Genomic DNA, 27,601 nt, shown 5'->3' on the forward strand with positions numbered 1-27,601 from the left:
GGTTTGGAGAACTCTGAGTTGATGATTTTTAAGTGAGCGATTGCTCACTGCTCAGCTTAGAGGGAACTATGCTTGTGTCTTGCTTTTTACACATTTTTGCATTAACAATAATTATTCATTTTGATTCAATGTAATATTTATTTTTTAAAAAAAATCTGCCGTCTGAATGGGGCGGGAGAAAATGAATGGATGGTCATAGCATGAATTCCACCATAGAAAAAGCCTTTTCTGATGTTCCAATTAACACCTCCGTTGCCTGTTCAGCTATTGGGTAGCCCTGGACACCAACAGATTGTGAATAGCGCCACTTCTTTAGTTGAAAATAGAAAAGATTTAGATCCCCGTTATGAAAGTTAAAAAAGAGATTAATTGAAAACAGAGCTCGTTTAAATATCAAGAAGATAAATTTGCCACTGTGCTGTTTGCCAATAATTGTAAAATCATTTAGCATGCTAAATGATTTTACAATTACATTGGCAAACAGGGTTGAGGGAAGAGGAAAAGTGGCAGATGAGGTGGATGGATATATGGGTTAGGTTAGGTTAGGTTTATTGGATTTATATGCCGCCCCTCTCCGCAAACTCGGGGCGGCTCACAACAATAATAAAAAACAGTACAGTACACAATACCAAATCCAATGCCCACCCATCCAGTTCCAATTTAAATTAATAATCTCATAAAAAACAGTATATATAAAAAACAGGCACACAGTCAATCAATCAACAAAACAACATGGGCAAGGGGGAGGTGTTTTAGTTCCCCCATGCCTGACGGCAAAGGTGGGTCTTAAGGAGTTTACGAAAGGCAGGGAGGGTGGGGGCAATCCTAATCTCAGGGGGGAGCTGGTTCCAGAGGGTCGGGGCCCCCACAGAGAAGGCTCTTCCCCTGGGTCCCGCCAGACGACATTGTTTAGTCGACGGGACCCGGAGAAGGCCAACTCTGTGGGACCTAACCGGTCGCTGGGATTCGTGCGGCAGGAGGCGGTCCCGAAGATATTCTGGTCCGGTGCCATGAAGGGCTTTATAGGTCATAACCAACACTTTGAATTGTGACCGGAAACTGATCGGCAGCCAATGCAGACTGCGGAGTGTTGGAGTGATATGGGCATACTTGGAGAAGCCTATAATTGCTCTCGCAGCTGCATTCTGCACGATCTGAAGTTTCCGACCTTCTAAGAGATTATTGGAATGTTCATAGAATAAATTATTAATAGTTTCCTGATTGCTTATTTGTACTCTACGACATTCATTAAATGTTGTACCTCATGATTCTTGACAAATGTATCTTTTCTTTTATGTACACTTAGAGGATATGCACCAAGACAAATTCCTTGTGTGTCCAGTCACACTTGGCCAATAAAGAATTCTATTTTTTAAAATTTATTTATTTTGTCCAATACACAATGAGAGTTTTAGTGTGTGTGTGTGTGTGTGTGTATACTGTATATACACACACACACATACACACATAGTAAAATACATGATGAAGGTTATAGAGGAGATACTCATAGTAAAATATATCTATGAAAGAATAGAAAAGATATAGTAATAAAACATATCAATGAAAGAATAGAAAAGATATAGTAATAAAACATATCAATGAAAGAATAGAAGAAGAGATATAGGAATAGAAGAAAGGAATAAGAGATACTGTATAGGAGAGCACTTGTACTCGCCCTTTACTGATTAAAATTCTTAATTCTGCTTTCCCACTTTTCAAAGGGCATCTCTAATTTCTAATGGAAAGAGGAAAAAACTATAGAACTATAGAGGTGGGCCTTCTCTAAAATAACTCTCTAACTGTAGTTGTGCACCAGGTTGAAGAATTGGGAGATTTTGCCAGGTACATTTCAGTATGAAAGCCCCAAATCTTCATTTGGGTGGACACTTGGGTTGGTTGTGCTACTTACATGAACCGTTATGACAAGGGACGTAAAAATTCCTGTCAAATATACACAGTCTAAATTACATGTAACTGAAGTTCACTCTTGCTGTGTGATATAAAATAATCCTTTCTGAAAAAGATTCTAATATAAGAACCTGATTTAATGATTGTCTTGTGAATATCACAGTGGCAATATCCAGTAATCCTATTTGATCTGGAAGAAGATAAGCATTATCGGACCTGCTTAATTATTGAATGAATTATCACCAGGAAACCCAATATCTCCATTGGAAAGTTGAAAAGAAAAATCTCATAGAATGCCAAGACTTTTGTATTGTCTCCAAAAAAGCTACAGGAATGTATCCATACACCTAGCAGAAGCTGGGCTTTATTCAAGGGAGGGAGAGTAAAAAAAGCATTTTGTTTGTGGATATTTATTCAATAGCTATTAAACAGAAAGGCACCATTTACAAACCACACCCCTAAGGAGCAGTTGACAATTGGGTTCACACACTGCAAAAAATAATGCATTTTGGCTTAGTATATTAATCTAATAATTGTGTTTTTTAAAGTATGATGTATGGTCTGTGTCTAGAATATTGTAGAAGCCCAATTGGTTCATTAAACAAACTGCAGCCAGTTGTAGTTTATTTAATGATCCAGTTAAGCAAATTAGGGCTCAGCGTGCTATATAAAATAAATGAAGATAGCATTTCCTATGCTAGTTGCATATCCAAAATCTGAATAATAAAATGTAGAATTCATAGCTGTGGTAATATAGCTCAACTTTACACATGGCTCCATAGTATGCAAGTATAGTTTGAACTATTGACCAATCCATCATGATTCATGGATTTGACCTGCAAACTAATTTATGAAGATCCAATAGAATTAAATAACTGAAATCCTTGAAAGCAGCAGATTCAATTCATCTGTTCAAAGGATGTTTATGTATTTTCTGATGTGGTAAAAAAAAAACCATGGTGGCCACTAATATTAGCCACACTTTATAGTTCTGCTCTTTTTCAAATTCTATTCTGCTCTTTTATGCCTCCACTGACAACTTCAGATCAAATTAGTATACTATCATAGTCTAGATGTTAATGTTCTAATTGCTCCATAAATTTATGTTTGGTTTCAAAATCCCTATGAGGAGATTTTGCAATCATTGAACAGTATCTTCTTACAGAAATGTCAGTCTCACCCTTCTGATCATTCCTTCCTTCCCAAATTAGGGGATTATCACATAGCAGCTTCAAGCAATCTGCTGGACAAGTCATCAGTGGCTAAGGGAGCTGTGCAGGTTGACTGCTAGGTTTAGCAGCATTTTAATAAGTTCCCAGTTTAATCTTAACCCAACATTCTCAGCATGGCTTGACAGGAGATTCACATCATGTCCCAACTTAGATAACAATAGGATATTTATTGAAGACAAGACTGAAGTTACACACATAAGAGTTGCTAGCTCTCTGCAATGCAAAATTAACTATTCTATATTCCCAAATGTTTTGTCCTTCTGTTCTTTATTAACAGATTCCTGGCAGCTTTGAAATTGGGTATTTATGCAGTGGTTCTCTTTGGCCTAGGAACTACTGCTGTTCCCATCTCCTTAGCTAGTTTTTCCATTTTACAAAATGAATTTCCCTTTTGAAATTAATTTTAGCACTTACAGCAATTGTCAAAAGCAGGTTGCTGGATTTTGAGCTGTTTATCCTGCTTTATTTAGAAACATAGAAACATAGAAGTCTGACGGCAGAAAAAGACCTCCTGGTCCATCTAGTCTGCCCTTATACTATTTTCTGTATTTTATCTTAGGATGGATATATGTTTATCCCAGGCATGTTTAAATTCAGTTACTGTGGATTTATCTACAACGTCTGCTGGAAGTTTGTTCCAAGGATCTACTCTTTCAGTAAAATAATATTTTCTCATGTTGCCTTTGATCTTTCCCCCAACTAACTTCAGATTGTGTCCCCTTGTTCTTGTGTTCACTTTCCTTTTAAAAACACTTCCCTCCTGGACCTTATTTAACCCTTTAACATATTTAAATGTTTCGATCATGTCCCCCCTTTGACAGCTCACTCAACCTGTTTGGCTGCAAAAGTCAAGCCAGGGTTATTGAAGTTTTCGTATCCAGCAAGAATGGGGCCATAGAAGTAATAAAGCCTTGCTAGTGGTTTCCTAGTATAAGGGCTCAAATATGAGACACTTCCTAAATGGAATTTTGTAATCCTCCAAATGATAGCCTTTAATCAGTAGGTAAAATTGTGTGCAGCCACCTGTAAGATTTGATTGAATTTGTTTGATTTCATGATAATGAAATCATGGGCTCACCATGAATATCAATACAGGAAACACAACTGATCTCCTTAATGAAATGTTGGACTTCTAAAGTTAGATCGTGATCTTATATCTGAATGATTCTAGCAATGCAAGACTGATCTTTATCCTATTTGAGGAGTACAGAGTTATACCTTAAATTTTGTGTATAGCAATATGCAAAAACTTGTTAGCCATTTGGATCAAGAAAGCCCGGTATAGGATTTCCATTTCTACAGTGCAGTATATTGTATGTAGATACTATAGGACAGTGATGGCAATTTTTTTTCCCCTCGGGTGCCAAAAGAGCATCTGCGTGCGCTATCGTGCATGTGTAATTGCCCACACCCATAATTCAATGCCTGAGGAGGGCGAAAACAGCTGGAGGCTGGAAATGGCCCGTTTCCCAACTTCTGGTGGGCCCAGTAGGCTCGCGTTTCATCCTCCCCAGGCTCCAAATGCCCTTCCCCATCCCCCCGGAGGCTCTCTGGAAGCCAAAAATGCACTCCCAGAGCCTCTGTGAGCCAAAAAATCAGCTGGCTGGCACACACATGCACATTGGAGCTGAGCTAGGGCAACGGCTCATGTGCCAGCAGATATGACTCCATGTGCCACCTGTGGCACCCGTGCCATAGGTTTGCCATTACTGCTATAGGACAGTGAGGGCAAACCTTTTTTTTCCTCGGGTGCCGAAAGAGCATGTATACTATCGCGCATGCGCAAGTGCCCACACCTACAATTCAATGCCTGAAAAGGGGGAAAACAGCTTCCCCCATCTTCCCAGAGACCCTCTGGAGGGTGGAAACTGCCTGTTTCCCAATTTCTGGTGGGCCCAGTAGGCTCGTGTTTTGCCCAACCCAGACTCCAAAGGCTTCCCTGGATCTGGAAGAGGGTAAAAATGCCCTCCCCCATCCCCCCAGAGGCCCTCTGGAAGCCAAAAACACCCTCCCAGAGCCACTGTGTGAGCCAAAAATCAACTGGCTGGCACGCACGTGTACGTTGGAGCTGAGCTACAGCAACGGCTCGCGTGACAGCAGAAATGGCTTTGTGTGCCACTTGTGGCATCCGTGCCATAGGTTCAGCATCCCTGCTATAGGATGAGACAAAGAATGACCATCTTCCATCTCCAACAGGAAAGGTAATGGCTGGAGGTATCCATTTTAGGAAAAAATAAATAAAGGGAGGACATAGGTTGATAAAACAATATTCAGTGTAGGGAAATTATAAACAAGGCAATTTTCACCTTGTGAAGGGAGAGACTAGGGCAGCTTAGGGACGTTCCAGATGTAATTTGTTGGTCACACTGAAAACAGAATGCTTAGCAGAGTCCATCACAGTCCTTTTGCTGAAGATGCCAGGACACAAAATTGGGAGATTTTTGCTAACAAAAAAATCCTTCTTCCACACCTTCTCAGTAGTACCATTATTATAACAACAGTGTTTATACATCTCCTGCAATAATAGTGAGGAATGTGCAACCAAACTAGAAGAGTCTGTTTGACTGTCAAAGCTAATGGGAACCATACTCCCATTTTAGAACCAATTTCCTACCCATTGAAAAATGTGTTTACTGTATATCCCATTTTGTGTACCTCTCTCTGTTTTTAAAGAGGGAATAGAAGCAAAAATGTTTTCCAAAAACCCCAGGTGTTTGAATCTTTCATTGACAATCTGTAGCATGGTCATTCATGCAACATGCTTAATGTACATACTTTTTTTTTTAATTGAAAGCTCCTTTCACCAGTCCATAATTTTGTCATATTGTAGTATAATGGACTATGATCCTCTATTAGTCCACTGGAGCAGATTTCTTGGTTAAGTTCTTAAAAAATGCCATCAACTGTAATAGATACGTTTGCAAGATTCTGGATCCCCTAAGATCATGTATCCCTTCTTGTTGACCGGCCAGTTGTGGCGTGGAATGTTAATTTCAGGAATGACTGGGCACGTCTCAGAAACACGACTGAACAGAACTTCACTTCTGTTCTTTCTTGATTCAGGTTGATACAGCTTGTCCAGAAGATGCCCCGGCCAGAAATCATTAGGGTTGGTCAAGGGATTCAGGAAGCGAAACATTCTCCTCAGTTCTCTGCAAGCAAATAATATGATCAGGAAACAATATACAGAAAAAATAAGGTGGAGATTTAATGAAATGAAGATTTGGTAAGACGTGGTTGGTAAATCCATAGTAACTGAATTTAAACATGCCTGGGATAAACATAGATCCATCCTAAGATAAAATACAAAAAATAGTATAAGGGCAGACTAGATGGATCATGAGGCCTTTTTCTGCTGTCAGTCTTCTATATTTCTATGTTTCTATTTGTCATTTTGCAAAAAAATAAAATAAAATTAGGGTTTGAACGAAAGCTGTGCTGTGGCTCCTTTGATTCCAAATTTGTTGGAATGCCACCATGCAGTGCAAGTAGGGGTTTAGATTTAATATGCTGTTTCAATGCAATTAATGTGAAATTCCTGTGCATGCACACATAAAAAAAATAAAGGGGAACTGACATTTTACTGTTGTCACCTTAATAAGAATGAGTCCTAAGTCAAAATAAAAATAAAGTACTGTACTGTAACTTAAATCCTAGATGCAAACTAAAAAGCTTGGGCTCAGCTGATCTGCAGCACTGCCTCCTGCTGTAACTCACTTGCATCTGCATTTATTATGTGTCCTAAGAAATTTGATTTGCTAAAGCAGAAACTACTTGAAACAGACTAAAAAAAAAGTATATTTTAAAGCCAGCTACATTTTAATTTTAATATATAAACTAATAAAACTAACGAAAATGTTTTCCTTTTATAAACTGTAATAGTAGGCAATTCTTTGCATGTATGGAATGACAAGGACTCAACTTCTAATAAACAGATTTACATTTGCTTTTACCATCGTACTTCTATTTGGGTGCTGCACTTGAATATTTTAAAATTATTTTTTATGTGCGTGATTCTTAATAATTAGATTTAAGTAAGTTTCCCCAGATCTCGGCACTATCTAGAGTTGTACAAGCATCATTTTCCAGAATTCTCCTGCTTGTGTGACCATTGCTGAAAATTCTGGGATTTCAAAAACATCTAGGTTGATAAAATGTAGGTTAAATACATCAGATTTCATTACTGTCTGTATGTCATTAAAATACATTGAAAAGTGAGTTGAATCTGACTTCTCTGGAGCTGATTTACAGATACAGTGTTAAAGATGAACAAGTTTGTTCATGCTTATGAAGATATTATTTTATTTATTTATTTATTTGTCACACAAATATAGTATTATATTGTAGTATGTTTAACATAATATAAGTATAAAGTAGAGATAGAAAAGATAAAAAGACATTAGGACAGGAACGGAAGGCACAAAAGTGCACTTATGCACGCCCCTTACAGACCTCTTAGAAAAGGGGAGAGGTCTATTGTAGATAATGTAAGGTTGAAGATTTTGGTATTGGGGGATTTGGGTTGCCTTTATGCAATAGCACAGCCACCCCAATGCTCACACAAAGGGGGGAATCCCTAAACCAAGATGACCCACCTGGGATTTTTTTTGGATTGTTCACAAATTGATAATTTTTTGGGTGTGTGTGTGTTACATTTGGGGGTGGTTCTTCCCTGTGTTATTAGACAAAGGAGATAAATTTATCAAACATGGAATGAGGCCTTTTCTGTGTATTTGGGGTGGTTTGGGGCAAAACAACTTACTTTAAATGGGAGGGGAAATTGGCATTTTCAGATGTTCATTGTTTTGAATTGGAACTATAAGTGCCCTTTGGCACTTAAGTCAGCTATTCTGCCCCTTAAAATCTACCCTAAATGGCACAACTCAGGGAGGGAGAAAATAAGTCTGGGATTCCCGCTACAACTATCAAAGGATTTCAGGGTGTGCAAACAGTCATTATGTTGTGATTCAGCCTGAGGCTCCTCAGGGACCGGCTGCATCTCTGCTGGATCCATGCCTGGAGGGGGAGGACAGTGAACAGGAGGGGGAGGAACAGGCAGACGGGGGAGAGGAAAGTCAGGAAGAGGATGAGGGAGAGCAGCCTGAGAGCCCCGGGGTGGGGGGGCCTCTCCCCAGCCAGTAGCCTGGACTCATTGGATGAGGAAGCACAGGCTATAATTGACATGAGACAGCGACATGCAGCTCAGAGACGGGACCAATTAGAAAGGTATTTGCATCACTGAATTGGCAACAGCTGGGTTTGGGTGTGGTTCTCCACAGCAGGGTTTAAAAGGCAGGCCCGCCCTTGCAGCCATGTGGAGCATTATCAACTGGAAGTTCTGTGACCCTGCTTCGCTTCTCGGCGTCTCTGATCTTGGCTTGTGGAGTAGAAGTCTGGAAGACTTGGGGGAAGCGTAGGTGTGTTATCTCCAGCATTGTTTTTGACAGCAAGAATCCTGTCTTATTTCATGGCCTTCGTGAAACCTCTGTGAAGTTCCAGTGTGTTCCTGTCTGTAAGAACAGTTTCTGTTACCTGTGTTTGCTTTGAATTATATAAACTGCCTTGGCTTTTTACCAGTGTGTCTGGCTTCTCTTTTTGGGTTGGTGTTGGCTTCTGGAGGGACCCAGACAGAACACATTATATATGTCATTATTGACTTTTAGCATTGCCCACTATGTGATATTAAAAAAGAAAACATAACGCTGAAGTCCTCAAGCCCATAATCTTTTTTTTCAAATATTATTTGAAAACAGAAGGGTGTTGAAAGAAAGAAGCTTAGAAAGAGAAACTGGAAGTGAGAGGAGGAAAGAATTTTAAAAAGTTATGAAGAGCAGGAAGAAAGCGAATTATCATGTGAACAAGGAGAATCAAGAATTCCTAACAATCCCTATGGCCACTTCTAGAGAGATGCAGATCTTTAATGCCGAGTTCAACAAAAGAAATGTAATGTCATACCTTTCCATGTACTTTTGTACAAACTCTTCTGGACTCTCAGGCAAATTCTCATCAAACAAACTCTCACTCCAAATATCCGATGGAGGGTATATTTTTTTGGAGTGTTTACTGCAAAGCATAAAGAATTTCAATTTAGAATCCATCAGTATTGTTTAAAAAAAAGCTGGGCAACTGGATGGCAAAAAAAGAAAAGGGGAAATGAATGCCAGTGTACACACACTTCACACAGAAAGAACACAAAAGCTACACAACTGACTCCTACACAATGCAGAAGCAGGTGGACTTCATACAAAATGGTCTCTAGAACAAGCAGGGACCTCACAGAGTCACATTTTGGACAAATAAGTAATAAAACAGCTTTTTTTAAAAAATGTTCATAGCTGTGAAAATCAGCTATGGCCCTTTCCCCATCCTTGGAACTTTAAAAAAAAAACTTTTTAAAAGCATTTTTTACTACCGGTTCAGCAAACCAAAGCATTGGTTACTATCAGACGCATCTCACCCTTGATCCAGTCGTAATGAATCAGTTGCTGGGTGCCCAAAATGTGATTGTGTGATTGTATATGGAGCCATTTTAACTCCCAAAATAAGTTGCTGATATTTGTAGGGGAGATTTCTTGTAATTTCAAAATGGACATTAAGTGAACAGCCTACCTGAATGGAACGGAAATGTCAGTGCTTCTGGATACTGAAGCTCCATTATTCCAAGAGTTTTTTAAGATAATAACTCCATTCTACTGAATACGTACCACATCAGTTTCTTAAATTCCCTAAATGACATATAGCGGTGGGCCAAAGCCTGCCTTTTGACTGGTTTCTTAGAAATTGGTTTTGGCTTTCTAGAAGAAGAAAGTGAACATAAATTAGGAGATTAGGATTAGACCGGTCCTCCCCCATGTTTTTTAGATGTGTTAGCATATAACTCACATTTTTTTTAATCCCAAGGGTGCTTTGTCAAGAGGCAAGTGGACTTTCTTGTTTTTCTTTGAAGACGTTGCGCTTCTCATCCAAGAATCCAAAGAGCTGAACAAGCTTCCTGGATGAGAAGCGAAACGTCTTCAAACAAAAACAAGGAAGTCCACTTGCCTCTCGAAAAAGCACCTTTAGGACAACCAAATCATGGATGACTGAGACTCTCCACTGACGTTTAGAAGTTTTTAGATATTAATAGGAAAGAAAGTGTTATCATATATTCAGGAAAACTGGGAATGGGGATCACTTATTCATGTGTCTTTATCATTTATACTAAAGTAGATCAGGTAAGAAAAAAAAAGAAATACATACAGCCCCACTCCCAAAAAACTCCCCCAACTGTACAGAAAAGTCCGTGTTATGAAAATGTATCACCAGATGCAAGGACAAAACCTGTAAAGGTGAACGCTCTGCATCAGCAGTGAAGTCTACTGTATTTTTTGTGTATAAGATGTAACAATATTTCAAAGAGATAAGGAAGAAAAAAAAAAGGTTTTTGTCTGCCCCATCCCCCAGGAGCACTGTGCAAGCCTCCCAAACCCTGATTTTTGAAAAAAATGATCCAATTTTTTGCAAAAATGGGGGCATGTTTGCCTCTTCCAAGCCCCCAGGAGCACTCTGCAGGCCTCCCAAGCCCTCTGTGCACCCCGTTTTTGCGATAAAATGGGACACGAGGGCGGGTCTTTGGGAGACCAAAAATGGCTGTATTGCGTGTATAAGATGCACCGACATTCCCACCTCTTTGTGTGTGATCCAAGGACTGACTAAATGGTGGCAAAGTGAATTACAAGTAGATGTGCAAGAGATGAAGAATATAGTGGAGAATATAAGGAAAATTAAGAATACACGGGTCAGGAAAATACTGCATAAGTGGATCACACACCCGCTCAACTTGCACACTTTCAGTAGAATGTTAAAAATACTTGTTGGCATGGGTGTCAAGATAAGGGAGTGTTTATACATATGTTTTGGGAATACCCGGTAATATAGAACCTTTGGGAAAAAATGCAAGAGGACACTAATAGGATGTTAAACATACAATGGACAATTACAAAGGACGAGATGGGAGAAATTAGAGAAATAAAAGAAGCAGTGATAGGAAGCGCTCAGGCGGTAATAGTGCTAGGCTGGAAGGATGCGACAAAATGGACAATACAAAATTGGTATCGGTACATGGTGGATCATATTCAATTTGAGATTATGGATAAGGGGATGAATTCGGCCAATGAAACTGATCTGCGGGAACTGATGGGACGATGGGACAAGGTAAGAGGATACCTGGACAGTAGAATTCAAGAACAAGCTATAAAGAATAAATTGAAATCACTTTATAATATATAAATAGATATATTGCTCTTGAGTTAAAACGGTACAGTGTTCCCTCGCTTTTCGCGGGGGATGCGTTCCGGGACCGCCCGCGAAAGTTGAATTTCCGTGAAGTAGAGATGCGGAAGTAAATACACTATTTTTGGCTATTAACAGTATCACAAGCCTTCCCATAACCCTTTAAACCCCTAAATTGCAATTTTCCATTCCCTTAGCAGCCATTTAGATTATTACTCACCATGTTTATTTATTAAAGTTTATTTTAAAAAATATTTATTAAAGGCAGACAAAGTTTGGCGATGACATATGACGTCATCGGGTGGAAAAAAACGTGGTACAGTATAGGGGAAAAACCCGCGAAGTATTTATAGTGGATTTTTCATGGCATGAATATGTTTGCTATGAATTGTCTACAGTTCAGCAGACAGAGCATCCCTTCAGTTTTTATTAATTGCAGTGTCAGAAAAGAGCAGCAATTGTTTTACACAGGTGAGGTAGCTGAAGTCCTCAAGATATCGCAGGACTATAATCCCCAACATCTTCTACCACTGTCAAAATTGGGGAAAACTACTGGGAGTTTTAATTAAAACTGCCAATGATAGTGCATATCTTTTTAAAATTTGGCCCGAGGGCTGCATTTGGTTTTTTTAAAAGTGTTTTTTCTTCTGTCTTATAGAAGTTATCATTTTATGACAAATTCTGCTTTCTGAGGATCATATCCAAAGCTTCTAGGAAGCCTGCTCAAAGCTTTGGAGGAGCTATCTTCAGAAACGTTTGGTTCACATGAAACTTAAATACATAAAAATTTGGAGCACTAAAAGCACTAACACAAAGAGGAAAAGCTAGAGAATAAAATGCTTTTGGGGTTTACTGTTACAGAGTAAGTCTGCAGCTAAGTAAAAGCAAACACCATCATGCTTCCAGCATTGTGTCCTGCTAATTTATGCCAGTGTAGAATATTCTCAGTAAAAGTTTTTTTCAGCGAAAATGTGTCGAATATTGCAAACAGACCACATTATCTCCGGAACCGCCTTCTGCTGCACGAATCCCAGCGGCCAGTTAGGTCCCACAGAGTGGGCCTTCTCCGAGTCCCGTCAACTAAACAGTGTCATTTGGTGGGACCCAGGGGAAGAGCCTTCTCTGTGGCGGCCCCGGCCCTCTGGAACCAGCTCCCCCCAGAGATTAGAACTGCCCCCACCCTCCTCACCTTTCCTAAGCTTCTTAAAACCCACCTCTGCCATCAGGCATGGGGAAACTGAGATATTCCTTCCCCCTAGGCCTTTACAATTTATGCATGGTATGTTTGCGTGTATGTTTGGTTTTATAATAAGGGTTTTTTAGTTGTTTTAGTATTGGATTGTTACATGCTGTTTTTATCATTGTTGTTAACCGCGAGTCTACGGGGAGGGGCGGCATACAAATCCAATTAATAATAATAATAGTAATAATAATAATAATAATAATAATAATAATAATCAATCGTCCCAGCGAAGAGTTGGGAGCGCGTGTGCAAAATATTTACTTTTTCCGGGGGGAGGGGAGGCAAAACAGAAAATAATTGAGAAACACTGAATTTAACAAACCTTTCCGCAACCTTCGAAGAGCTTACAGGTTCCCCCAGGTAGATAGAATTGTTATAGTATCCTCCTGGCTGCCTCAACTTTCGGATGTCCTTTCCAAGTCTCAGGAGCCTGTCCCCTGGGTACAGCAGACCTATGGTACACAATGGTTTTTGTTTTATTTTAAAAACAACAAATGTAACATACTACACAGACTAGCAGTTGCGGACCTCAATCTTTTAGGAGTCTCAGAGCAGAATTAAAAATTAAAACATTAAAATAAAACACAACCATCGATGGATGGCCAAAGTCTGCCTAATTTTACAGAAAATGTAGCAGAATTTAGCTACATTCAAGGTATCATACTGATCCAATAATAACACCTATTTGTAAAAGAGATCAGAATTCCCCAGTATTCTATTAGGGGTGGAGTTATGAGTCTGTGTATCCTCATAGAGGATACAATGTAAGAAGACATGAGCTGTCATTTCAAAGGCTCCTTACCCACAGGGACACAATGTCAGCTCATGTGGGATAAGCTGTGGAATGTGCATCTGAATAATTTTCCCTTATTGAATTTACAAAAGAGACTTATTAAAACTTTGATGGATGTTTTGAGAAGGGAGAAAGAAAAAGAAAAGAAACCAAGTTTTAGGTCATTATTTGAAGTGACTAAAGATTGAGATTGTTAGCAATTAAAGGAAGGAATATAATATTAGTTTATTAATCAAGGTTAAAATAAATGAGTTGTTTTCTCTGTTAATCCGTAATGTACTCTTGTTGCCCCCAGGACTGAAATGATGAGGCTTTAATGATTTGTTTATAAAGAAGAGATGGGAAATGGGTAGAAGACACCATTTGTTGCTTTTTAAGAGGAGATAAGTTGCTAAAATTGTTTATATGAAGCGGAGGCTTCCTTTTTTCTTTTTAATTTGCATTAGTTTTATTTTTTAATTGTAATGTTTAATAAAATTGCTATAAAAAAAGAAGTGAGATTAAACTTCATTCCCCTGGTGCAATTTGTTATAGCTACATTAGAATTTTAAGTTACTCAGTTGTTTTCTAACAGCAGCAATTATTGTTTCTGGACAACAGACCAGCAGCTGGATTCACAATGGCCCAGGAAAATCACCTGTGCAGATCAAAGGGTCATTCTAAACTTTATAGAGAGCATTAATTGCAAACTTCATCCATAATTTTATCAAGTAGCACGTTTTATGGCAGGGAGATTCTTTAAAAATGATAGAGCAATGTCTATATACCATATTTGTAGTATAAGACGCACCTAGATTTTAGAGGAGGAAAACAAGGAAAAAATATTCTGGACCTCAATAAAGAAACAAGACTAAGATGGCAACTTTAACTTAGAATTGGGACAAGATCATAAAACAAGCCCTGATATAGTGTTATACACAGGCGAAGGTGGAGCTATAGAAATCTAAAGAAATGCAGAAAATATCTGACGTAGCCCAACATGCGCTATACTATTTTCCTATCAGTGTCCTTTGAATTAATAAGCCTTTCCCTTTGTTTAGATGGACAATAGTTATGCAACTTTATAGGGGAACAACATTTCAGTTTTTCTCAGCTATTAGACTAGTAGGCCCTGCCCATATTCTGGAACCTGCATTTGAAATCGTAAGGGTTAAAAAAAATATTTTTATTTGAATTCATCCCTGCACTGAGCTATTCAACACAATCCTTAGCATCCTTGTTTAGAAACGCCATGAAATTCAACAGGACTTGATTTATAAGCACTATCACAACACTACTAAAACTCATTTCCCCACACTTAGAAATACAAAAATAGCCTTCCACGTAGCAATTTTGTCTGCTTGTGGTTTCCATCCTGAATCTATAACACAAAGTTGAATTTGGGTTGGGCTGATTGATATAAGGCACTCCCTCCAATTCCATGTGGTTGTGGGGTTTTTTTCCATACCTCTTTTTAGCGCTCTTTCTGAAATTGGAATTCCATATTTTTTGCAAATCTTGACACACTGACAGTAGACATAGTAGCATGCCAGTCGATGCTGGTCCACTAATTCTCCCATTTCACCCTCTAGGGTGCTTGGCATGCAGTGGCCATCAACAGCTGGGTCTCCAGATCTCACCAGTCTGCACTGATCCGCAAAGTCTAATGGACTTGTCTTCCTCTGCAAAAATAAGATGGTGCCTCTTATAAAACAAGAGTGTTATACAATAAATTTTATTATGCTGCTTAAGTTGTAACATAGTGAGGAATGAATGAAAAGGGCAGAAACATTATTTTGTCCTACCGCAGGGGAAAAAAAACCCCTTAGCTCTCTATGCAGACCTTTATTGAAAATGGATTGAAAAATTGATTTAACTGTTGTTCATAAAATCATACATCATAATGTACTCCCTGTCAGTGACCACTTCACCTTTAACAACAACAACACAAGAGCACGTAATAGATACAAACTGAATGTGAATCGCTCCAAACTTGACTGCAGAAAATACGATTTCAGCAATGGAGTGGTCAACGCCTGGAACTTACTACCTGACTCTGTTGTTGCTTCCCCCAACCCCAAAATCTTCAACCTTACGTTATCTACAATCGACCTCTCCCCTTTTCTAAGAGGTCTGTAAGGGGCGTGCATAAAGTGCACTTTTGTGCCTAATGTCCCTGTCCTACTGTCTTATTATCCTTTCTATTACTACGTTCTACTTATATTATGTTATGTTAATATGTACTATAATACTATACTTGTTTGACAAATAAATAAATAAATAAATAAAAATAAATAAAATGTTTTTGCAAGACGTGAACTGCGGACACTTGCCACATAGCAATAATAACGACTGTGCAGCAACTGCTCTAAGCAATCAATTCTTAATGTCAAAGTCAAAATTCAGTTTATAAAATCTCTGCCTTACTGCTAAGACAGTGATGGCGAACCTTTTTCTCCTCAGGTGCCAAAAGCATGTGTGCCAATAATAATAATAATAATAATAATAATAATAATAATAATAATAATAATAATAATAATAACAACAACAACAACAACAACAACTATTATTATTATTATTATTATTATTTATTAGATTTGTATGCCGCCCCTCTCCGAAGACTCGGGGCGGCTCACATGCTATTGTGCCCATGCAAGTGCCCACCCCCATAATTCAATGCCCCCTTGTACATGCAGATGTGATCGCCCCGTGCTGCCCCATTCCCTGTGCGTGCACTCAAGATCCCCCCGTTCACAATTTTCTTTACTTTGGGTGGGCCTGGTAGGCCCATTTTTCACCGTCCCCAGGCTCCAAAGATTTAGATTTAGATTTTAGATTTAATTGGATTTGTATGTCACCCCTCTCCGAGGACTCGGAGCCATTCCTGAGGCCTGGGGAAGGCGAAAATACTTCCCCATCCCGTCAGAGGTCTTCTGGAGGCTGAAAACGCCTTCCCAGAGCCTCTGCGCAAGCCGAAAATCGGCTGACCGGCACGCACATGTGCACTGCAGATTAATTAGGGCAACGGCTTGCATGCCGGCAGATATGGCTCTGCGTGCCATCTGTGGCACCCATGCCATGGATTTGCCATGCCTGTGCTAAAGGAAACCTTACAACAGGCCTGTCAAACTGGCGCTCCCCAGGTCATGTCTACTCCGGCTCCGTAAAGGCAAAAAACATCACAACACGTCATGATCTGGCCCTTGATACGATGGAGTTTGACACCCATGCTTTAGAGGGCATACCCACTATTACAAACAAATATTTTATTTCAGGGGTAGTCGGTACTCCGTGGGGTCTTCCATTTCATTCTGTGAGCTGCCCCGAGTTTTTGGAGAAGGGCGGCATACAAATCCAATAAATAATAATAATAATTTGCACCTGCCATTTGTGTATTTTATACTGAACAGGCGTCAAGTGTTAAAGCTGTATTCTTCCCTTTATCCCAGGGGAGGAGGAAGAAGGTATGTTAGATATGTTTGCCACCCCAAGTTATTTGTAAAAATGATAAATAAATAAAAATAAATAAGTATCACCCATTATTCAGGATGCAAGTCAGGGGAAAGTGGCAATAGACGGTAAACAGATGGGCAACAGGGGGAGCAGGTTTATAAGTGTGTAGTTTTTAACCAACTTAACCAGCTTTAACTCAGCAATGGGGAAACCCATTACATCATCTAACCTGATTAAAAATAGGGAAACTGCTGTTCAAGATCCAGGGAAGATGCTATTCCCTTAATAGAAATATGATAAGATTAGTCAGCAATTATACACGCCGGGCTCTTCCAGAGTGATAGAGCTACTTCTGTTGCCTATATTTAAATGAACACTGGTAGGGAAATCCTTTGGCAGACATCTTTGTGAATGCTGCCCTCATTGGGCTTTTTACTTTTTAACTCTTCTCTGTTGCTGTTGCTGTTTCTTTCCTCTACATTTCAAAGAGCCCTGGTGGTACAGAGGTCAAAATGGAACACTGTAGGCCTACTCTGCTACTGCTAGTTCGGTCCTGGCTGGCTCAAAGTTGACTCAGCCTTCTATCCTTCCAAGGTTGGAAAAATGAGGACCCAGATTGTTGGGGGGCAATATACTGACTCTGTAAACCACTTAAGAGAGGGCTGTAAAGCACTGTGAAGTGGTATATAAATCTAAGTGCTATTGCTATTCATTGAAACATTTAATTATTTATCCAAATTACTATAAAATGAAATGGCTGCCTGTCTATAATTCATCTTTACTTTATGAAACCAGCTAGTAGTCAGCCACAACAATAGAGTACCTTTAGCCGCCGTCTGGTTTCCTTGTATCTCTTCCCAACTATTTCCATTTGGTTGTAAGTTAAGTGCCTGCGATCTGGTTCAGTGTTGATGGGAGGAACTTGCAAATGGTGTAACCTAGATTGACCTCCCTGGGAAGATATACTGGACTTCCGACGATAAGAAAATATATCTCCTTTTGTACTGATGGATGAAGCGATAGAAGTTCTTTCCACAGGCTCTTTAGAATTGTTATTAAAACAAAGGAAAGAAAATAAGAAATAGATTATAAAGACATCAATATTTCTGTCTCATTTATCCCCCCCGTCTCCCCAAGCAATTATTGAGTTGTTTTATCATGCTGGCTTCTACTTAGTTCAGGAAATACTTTCTCAGAAATTAGAAAAATGTCCGGTCTTACTTTGATTTTTAACCGTAAGCATTCACAATACTGTAATTACTAATCTGCAGTTTTAAACATCTATTAAAATAACCAAAATAACTAATACATACTGTATGAATATATATGACTATTGCTTATTTCTTTACATACCTTATATTAAATTGCCAAACTGCAAGTCAATTTATAGCCGATACCAACATAGTATTATGTCACTAACTGGAATGTCAATTTTTCTTAAGTTATGTATATATTACCCAACTTGCTATAGTTCAAATATGTTTGAATTACAGTCTGGAACAGATCTTTTTGGGTTCAGGTGCCAAAAAGTGCGGGGTGCCAGGAGGTGCGCGCATCCCACCCTATAATTCCAACTCCTGGACATGCATGCATGACACCCCCACCCCCAATAAGGGTACGCAATGGCACACCTGTTTTTCACTCTCCCCAGGCTTCAGAGACTCTCTAAGAGCCTGGAGAGGGCAAAAACGGCCTCCAGGAGGCAGAAAATTTGCCATGTTCAATTGAAGGGGAAGGAGGGGGGGGGGTTTTGAGCCTTTCTAGGAGCCTGGGCAGGGTGATAGCAGCCCCCCCCCAAGGTCCTCCAGAGGCTGGAAACATTCCATTTGCCATGAACCAGAAGTTCCATTTTTTTTTTGCTCTCGCCGGGCTTCAGAGCCTTTCTAGGAGTCCAGGGACAGCAAAAATGGCCTCCCTCTCCCGGAGGCCCCCCCCAGAGGCCAGAAATGTCCCATGTCCCAAAGGGACAGCAAAAGAACCGGAACTTCCAGTTCAAATGGAAATCAGCAAACAGAATATTTCTGGCCTCCGGAAGGCTTCTGGGGGTAGGGAAGGCCATTTTTCCCCTCCCCAGGCTCCTAGAAAGGCTCTGGAGTTTGGGGAGAGCAAAAAATGGGCCTTCTCCACCCCCCTCCAGAGGCTTAAAACAGGCCGTTTCCCAACTCCCAGTGGGCCCAGAAGGCCCCAAAACCAGCTGGCCGGTGCGCATATGCATGCCGAACCTGAGCTCGCATTCCCACCAATATGGTTCCACATGCAACTTGTGGCATGCGTGCCATAGGTTCGCCATCACACATCTGGAATTTCCAAATACAGTACCTTAAAAAACACCTCTGATATTTGTTTATGATGCCATCGTCAACTACATCTGTAAGTTAGAACTACAGGATCAAAGTTATCAAGAACTGAAAACTATTCAATCATCTGTATTGATTTGGTTCCTTGTTACCTTGCCTTGGCTGTTTCCAGCTCTCCTTTACACTGTCCATCCATATTCTTTGACATTCAACTAAGTCAGCAGCAGTTATAATAGGTCCTTTCTTTGAAAGGGTGAGAAAGACAATGATTTCTTCTAAGTCAGTTTTACTGATAGGAACCTTGGTCTGGAAACAAACAGAGAATAAAAATTGCAGTTAAGTCTGGGACTTGACGTGTTGGTTATGACCTTTAAAGCCCTACATGGCATTGGACCAGAGTACCTCCGGAACTGCCTGCTACCGCACGAATCCCAGTGACCGATAAGGTCCCAGAGAGTTGGCCTTCTCAGGGTTCCGTCGACTAAACAATGTCGTTTGGCGGGCCCCAGGGGAAGAGCCTTCTCTGTGGCGGCCCTGGCCCTCTGGAATCAACTCCCCCGGAGATTAGAACTGCCCCCACCCTCCTTGTCTTTCGCAAACTACTCAAGACCCACCTTTATCGCCAGGCATGGGGGAGTTGAGACACCTTCCCCCAGGCTTTTATATTTTATGTTTGGTATGTATGTGTTGTATGGTTTTTAAATATGATAAGGTTTTATATGCTTTCTTTTTTAATATTAGATTTGTTTCACTATAACATTGTTTTTATTATTGTTGTGAGCCACCCCGAGTCTTCGGAGAGGGGCGGCATGCAAATCTAATAAATTATTATTATTATTATTATTGACATATATAAAAATCTAAGGGGAAACAGCTATTTCAAAAAGAACCATTTCTTATATCGGTATCTTTTCAGTATAGTTCGATACAAACTTTCCACTTTCAATTTATTACTATGCACACAAACCTTGATTTAATGAACAATATTTGCATTGAAATAGAATGTGAGGTCTTCTATGAGAAATCATGCAGTCCAATGATTGCAATACAAGCAATGTGCACTTTGAACATCAGTAAATTGCAAACTGGTGATGCTCATGTGATTCTCTTCACTAAAAAAATGCTATAAATTGGAATTTTTTTTTTTTTTACTAGGACCTCTGTGCTATATTTGCACACACAGATACTCTCATTCAGGTACGTATATGTGAATGAAAACTACTTTCCTATAACATGCTTCTAAAGAATTAGGCTATGTAAATATTTGTTTAAATATAGTGTAAGTCAGGCATAGATGAGAAGAACCTAACATGTTATATCAAAAGTCTTGTTAACAGTTATGGTCCCAGGTAATAAGATTTTAATTTCAATATTTTCATCAGACTTTATTGTCCTCATCTATTTATTCTTGCTCTAAATCTAACATACTGCAGAGAGCCAACTCAGGAACAAACTTTACAAGGTTAATAATTAAATTAATAAACTCCTCTAATCATAGAAAATGACTCTATATTTGTTTAATAACATATATATCTATTTGTTTTTGTAGATTTTCACGGGTATAGGTATGAAGGTCTTGGCATATTCGGTTTTCTTCCTGTGTAAGTTACAGAGATTTCTAGCGACGTTTCGACGAGGTCCCACTCGTCATCTTCAGGCTGGTGCTTCTGTCCTTCTGTTCATCCTAGCCATAAACTATGAATTCTGGTGCAGTGGTTAAGGTACTGGCCTAGAAAAAGGAGACTGCGAATTCTTCTTTTGCCGTAGGCATGAAAGTTGGCTGGATGACTTTGGGCCTGTCATTCACTCTCAGCCCAACCCACCTGACAACCACGTTTTTTTTTTTAAAAAAATGAAAAGTTTTCTGAAAACCAGTTTTAAGTCTTGATATAACCATTATGTCAATCATAAATATAATCAACCTGATTTGAGGTTTATTTGGGAGGACAGATACTGAAGCTGAAGCTCAAATATTTTGGACACCTAATGATAAGAAAGGACTCACTGGAAAAGACCCTGGTGTTGGGAAAGATGAAAGGCAAAAGGAGAAGGTCATGGCAGAGAATAAGATGGATAGATAGTGTTATTGATGCAATAAACAGAATTAGGGTAAACTCTAGGAGAGGCCTGTCAGTCCATGGAGTCCTGGAGAGTCAGACATGACTTAGCAACTGAACAATAACAATACCCATTATGAAACTTTTTAATAGAAAAAAAAAGAATCACGTAACTGAAAATCGGTGGTTTTACAGTTGTATTTGGCAATATAAATTAACATAAATACTTTAGAAAATGTCCACAGATACTTTACTAGAAGAGCCCTCCACTCCTCCACTCACAACAGAATACCCTATGCAACTAGACTTACAATCCTAGGTTTAGAAAGCTTAGAACTACGTCGCCTTAAACACGACCTAAGCATAGCCCATAAAATCATCTGCTACAACGTCCTTCCTGTCAACAATTACTTCAGCTTCAACCACAAGAACACACAAGCACACAACAGATACAAACTTAAAGTAAACTGCTGTAAACTCGACTGCAGGAAATATGACTTTAGTAACTGAGTAGTTGATGCATGGAACTCACTGCCAGACTCTGAAGTATCATCACCTAACCCCCAAAACTTTACCCTTAGACTATCCACTGTTGAACTCTCCCGATTCCTAAGAGGTAAGTCAAGGGGCGTGCATAAATGCAACAGCGTGCCTTCCGTCCCCTAGCCTAAAGTGATCGTGGGGCCACTGTGATGCAGTAGTTAAGGCCCTACTGTAGGCTAGAAATGGGAGACTGTGAACTCTACTCCTGTCTTGATATCTTCGGAGAGGGGCGGCATACAAATCCAAATAATAAATAAATAAATAAATAAATAAATAAATAAATAAATAAATAAATAAATAAATAAATAAATAAATCCCTGATATCAAGCTAGGTGAGCTTGGCCAGTAACTCTCTTTCAACCCTAGAAGGAGGCAGTGGCAAGCCATCTCTAAAATCTTGCTAAAAAAGATTCAGGGACTTGTGTCTAAGCCGTCTTTACGAGTCGCCAAAATCAACAACTAGAAAGATTTTTTTCCACCTACCTCCTGGATAATTCTAAGGAAATCCACTCTTTTGAATTTCATTGTCCTGCTCCTGTCAGCTTTTTTGAAGAGATCCACAAGCTTGAGTTTTTGTTTATGCAGAAGGTTTTGTAGCGTAATAATAGATGGTGGATACGGAGCCCGAATAAGAGGTTTAATTCTCACTGGTTCAATTTTCGGTGCGCTCTGCGGAAGAGACATCCAAACATTTTAAAAGGATTATACTTCACTTTGTTTTAATGAAGCAGAAATGCAAAGACTTGGTTAGTTCTTCAGTCAATCAAGCAACCATCAGCTGTAATTGCAAAACACAAGCAGATTGGTGGACATATTATGGAAGGCAAAAAACAAACAGACAACTGGTCTGACATATGTCCTATTTTTATCTCATTTTGTGGCTTCACTGATTGCATTTACTGGTCAAATTTATCCATCCAAGGGCTTTGGTAATAAAAGAGAGTAAGAGCTAATGTTATCATTGTATTTGTTTTTGCTACAAAGGAAATCAGAAACAAAACGGGCTCCAATATACTACAATATGGTCGTCCTCGCTTAATGACTTTCGCTTAGCAATCGTTTTAAATTATGATGCCTGCTCTCCCCAAATGGTACTACTACCAAGTTCCAGAGTTTTGCTGCAGCAGCCCTCTCACCACAGTTCCATAACTGCATTTTGGGCACCAATTGCAGTGTTTCTCAGCACATAACATCAATTTACTCTCTTTTTTTTGCTGGTTTCTGGTGGGGGAAAAAACCCGCCAAAAGGAATGAATAGACTCGTTTTAATACTGTGGCATTCATTTTACAACTGCTGCAAAGAAAAAAAAAGGTGGTTTTTTTTTGTGCAAAATCAGGTTGATCTTGTGAATGCTTCGACTTATGATTGTGATTATTTAGAAATTCTGGGCTCCTTCATAGTCATTCACTCGAGGACTACCTGTATATAACCACAAAGTCTATACAAATACATTATATTGTCTTTCAAGACTAGGAATGAAATGTTCCAAAGTCTTCTGGCTCAGAAAATGAGGAAGAAAAGACTTTAAATCTGGAAAAGGCGTAGATATACAGGGCTTCATTTCTGGATTCTGCGATGGGCAGATATTCTCTGCATACATGGTTTGTCTCCAATAATTCATATAGCCATGCCTTTGCACGTACTGCTATAAGCAAGTTCCTGAATACAAAATTTAGTGCCCATAACACTGAAGATTTATTGGCGGGTATGAAGCCTGTCTGAAACGTGAGGTATAATTTTGACTGAAATCCTCAAACATTGCAATTATCTACATATTTTTATGCTGTCCTTCCTCTAAAAAGCTTGGGACAGTCCATGTTCTTCTTGCCTTATCCTCAATACAGCTCTCACACAAAGGCTGGACTGAGAAAGGGGACTGGTTGTACAGCTGGTTAGTCAATCTCATGAACATCACGGATGACAAGGGCTTTTAATTGACACTCTCCCATTAAGGCCCCAAACTCTAATCCACAAGTGGAGCCTTCCAGATGTGGTTGAGGAACAACTTACGCCATTCTTCCTGCTGGATGGGCCAGTTTGCAAATACGGTTTGGAAACATCTGAAAGAACAAGTCATTGGTTCTGCACCATGACACCATGCTGATTTTCTTCTACACTTACCGCAATACTTTGTAGAGCCAGCAATTCAGCTTGAATTTTAGCCTCCTTCTCTTGTCTTTCTTCTTTTAATTTCCTCAGGGTGCTTTCTTCTTGTTGAGTGAGAGGCTTCTTTGCAGTCAACCATTCCTCCAGGTTTACGGAATCCTCCAAAAGATTACGCAGTTGTTTTCTCTCCTTAATCCAAGCTTCCATTTTAAGCAAGTCACTCTCCTCAGTCGGGGTGCTGTCCTGGGCCACTGGAGGTGGTCCCGACTCCTGAACTTTCTCTGCTTCACTGGGGACAGGTGGGTGAGGCTTGTGAATACTAGAAGCCATATTGTCCATAGGTGGTGCAATGAAAATACGCCGTCTTGATCTAGGCGGGCCAAATCTATTTGGTTTCAATTTAAGGGAATAATAGGGATATTCATTTCTGAGTTTAAACTGTTTAAAGCAATGGCTTAAAATCCTATCTGAGGGAGATTCTTCTACAGATTCTTCAGTTAAAGTGGAGTCACTTTCAGTGTCCCTGAAAAGAAGGAATTTTGGTAGAGTCAAAATCATGAATACCACACACCCACTCTTTAAAAATAATAATAAAACACAATAAATTTAAAATACCTAATGGTATACCTGGCAATATTAATATCTGTAAATATTGTTTCCTTTGGGGACATAATCAACCTAAGATTTCAACAGATATTTTAACAGATATGGATTTTTTTCAGAAATTATAGAGATTTGATAAAACTACCTCTGAGCTTTCATTTCTTAGGTGAAAGTGAAGCCACAATGCAAAAATGATATTTCTGTGCATCCCTCCAAGACTAAAAGAGAAAGGACAAAGCTTAAGTGATGGCATTAAAAATTGTCCAGGTAGAATCCAAAGTGTCTCTCCAGGCAGAGTTGGGACAGAAGTCCCTGAAAGCTCCTGCTTTTACATTGAACTTGATGGGTCCAAGCATATGAACTGTGACTAACAGGATGCTTCTAATCTTGATTGGCAGGGTCTGAAAATTACATTCTCCCACATATGGAGGGCATCTGGTTGGGGGACACTGCTGTGTAAAAAACTGCTAGTGGATTGGAGATTAAGTGCTTTATTTATTTTTATGCCACCTAGATTTCCTAGGAATGTGAGTGAGGGCATGTATGTTGATGGGGTTTTATACTGTTTTTATGTATTGTTTTTTTATTCATTGGAAGCTGCCCAGAGCTCTTCGAGAGTTGGGCAGCATATAAGAATTACAAATAAATCAATAAACGAACAAAGAAACAAATAATTTTCTACAAATAACTCAAGGTGGCTAAACATATCCAAAACACATCTTCTTCCTATTTTCCCCACAACAACCACTTTGTGGGTAATGCTGGGCTGAGAGTGACTTGCCCAAACATCATCCAGCGGTTGTATTGCATTTTATTCTTATATCTTCACTCCTATCTTTTCTTCCTTCCTTCCTTCCTTTCCTTGATATATATTCTACATGGTTAATCTCATTAACCTTGATTATGTATTGGACTAACTAACTAACTAACTAACTAAATAAATAAAGTAAGTGCCTAAGGCAGAATTAGAACTCACTGTCTCAACTTTTCTAGCCTAAGTGCCTTAACCACTAGACTAAACTGATTTCCTAAAGAAATTCCCTAGCCCTTAAGCCTATTCATTCTACCATTCAATGCCAAGAGAGGCAGTACATTTTAACTCTTTGTCCCAAAGGGGCTTTTCCAAAAAGGCAACTAGAGTTTCTTGATTTTAATCTCAAAAACATTTCACTTCTCATCCAAGAAGCTTCTTCAGAACTTCAATGAGAAGCAAAACTTTTTCAAAGGGGGGGGGCATGAAAATCCCAGTTGCCTAAATATACAACAGATATGTTCTCTCTGTTGCTATTGTTGTTTGTGTAATTTGTTTGTCCGATTTAAGACATTGTACAAGATTACTGTAATGTAAATAAGTATGAAACAGAGGTTAAAGATTATGTACTGTCTTCTTTAATGTATATTCCATAAAACTTTTTCTAATAAATAAATAAAAAAGAAAAGCCCAGTTGCCTTTTGGAAAAGCCCATTTGAGACAACCACGACCTGAATGATTGAGAATCTCCCTAGCCATTCTAACTCTTTGCTACCATCTAGCGACCGTTCGGATTTCTGCAGTCACCTCGCCAATAACCGCAGCGATCACCCCTGAGAAAACCACAAGAAACGTCTCCCCGTTGCCATTTCCCCCCCCTACAAAGCTTTTATAAATCTGCTGCATTGTACCAACCGGAGAACTGAACAAAGGGAGTCGTAAACGGATTGCGATATGTAACTGGTCCCTGAAAGGACACTCCGGCTTGCCATGGTTTGTGATACCCAGCTAGGCTGCTCCATTTTGCCCGATATTCGCGACCTTCTAGAGCAGAAACTTCACAGTCGGCGTCTTCTGACCCTGGGTGGGTGGAGGTGGGGGAACTCGCCGTTTTACTGGGCTGTGGAGAAGACAGGAAAAGCTCCGCCGTTCTCTACAGTTCTGAAGTCGAGGGGTTAAAAAAATAAAAACAGCAGCAGAAAAAAGCTTCGCCAAGCTCTCTCTCTCACCACCATTAGAGCATAAGGCAAAACTTAGTTTTGGCGGGCACCAAGGCAACGAGCAGGCGGGCGGGCGGGCTTGGCTTGCAGTTGATTGGCGTAGCGGGAGAAGATCGAACGTTGTGTTGCAAAGCCGCGGTGGACGCCCGTGTCAATTTCGGGCCGGCTTTTCCCGCCTCGGCGCTCTCGCCCCTTCCATCCTTTTTGTTTGTCTGTTTGTTTGCTTGTAAGTGTGGGACGGGGAATTAATAGCAGCACAACAGGGACAGAGTACATCCTAGGTGGCGTCACGCGCTGACGACCCCTTTCATTCATGACATAGGCAGCTGGATCTTGAGAGAGAATAGCCGTTTATGGGGTGGCTATAACGTGTCTATGGCGCAGTGGTTCCCAAACTTGGCAACTTTAAGACTTGTGGACTTCAACTCCCAGAATTCTCCAGCCAGCTATGCTATACTATACATAGCTATGCTATGCTGGCTGGAGAATTCTGGGAGTTGAAGTCCACAAGAATTAAAGTTGCCAAGTTTGAAGACATCTGTTCTATGGCGTTAATCAAGGTTTGTCTACTAAACCAAGTTCCAGTGACAGAAATAGCTTTCCATGCTGTCTTACATCATGGTTTGCAAGCCAAAATACTGGGGTACAATATTGTATAATTTGACCCATTGTGTGAACTAGCAATAGCGTTTATACTTATATACTGCTTCACAGTGCTTTACAGCCCTTTCTAAGCAGTTTATAGAGTAAAGTATATTGCCCCCAACAATCTGGGTCCTAATTTTACTGACTTTGGAAGGATGGAAGGTTGAGTCAACCTTGAGCCTGCTGACAGCCAGTGATCAGCAGCTTGCAGTACTGCACTCTAACCACTGTACCACCGAGGCTCTTATTACTAGTGACTGAACCAGATTCATCATGAACTACGGTAAGTAAGCTAAACCATTAAACTAAACCGCTGAAATGATAAATCATACCCCCCAAAAAATCAAAATACAGCATGGGATTTAAATTATTTATGGTTCAAAATGGTAATAAATATTTTTCTAAAAACCCTTGATTTGATCCCAAGTAGGAGACTTAAAATGAGCACAATGCTAATTTGGCATTTCACCAATCTGGAAACATTCTGTATTGAATTGTT

At 39.6% G+C, this 27,601-nt stretch overlaps 1 protein-coding gene across 1 annotated transcript; it reads right to left on the reverse strand.

Annotated features, from left to right (window-relative positions):
- Positions 1 to 5,849: 5,849 nt before the first annotated feature.
- EFCAB12 (EF-hand calcium binding domain 12) lies at positions 5,850 to 26,837 on the reverse strand. Its single transcript, XM_070738306.1, has 10 exons — positions 26,153 to 26,837; positions 23,899 to 24,406; positions 22,260 to 22,445; positions 19,329 to 19,482; positions 17,703 to 17,920; positions 14,895 to 15,108; positions 12,977 to 13,106; positions 9,845 to 9,934; positions 9,096 to 9,203; positions 5,850 to 6,292 (listed from the first exon to the last, which is right to left on the reverse strand). The coding sequence occupies exons 1-10, from the start codon at positions 26,257 to 26,259 to the stop codon at positions 6,040 to 6,042; spliced, it is 1,968 nt and encodes a 655-aa protein (XP_070594407.1). The 5' UTR covers positions 26,260 to 26,837; the 3' UTR covers positions 5,850 to 6,039.
- Between the last annotated feature and the right edge of the window lie 764 nt (positions 26,838 to 27,601).

Source organism: Erythrolamprus reginae, chromosome 2 (genome assembly GCF_031021105.1).
Source record: "Erythrolamprus reginae isolate rEryReg1 chromosome 2, rEryReg1.hap1, whole genome shotgun sequence".
NCBI classification, from domain to species: Eukaryota; Metazoa; Chordata; class Lepidosauria; order Squamata; family Dipsadidae; genus Erythrolamprus; species Erythrolamprus reginae.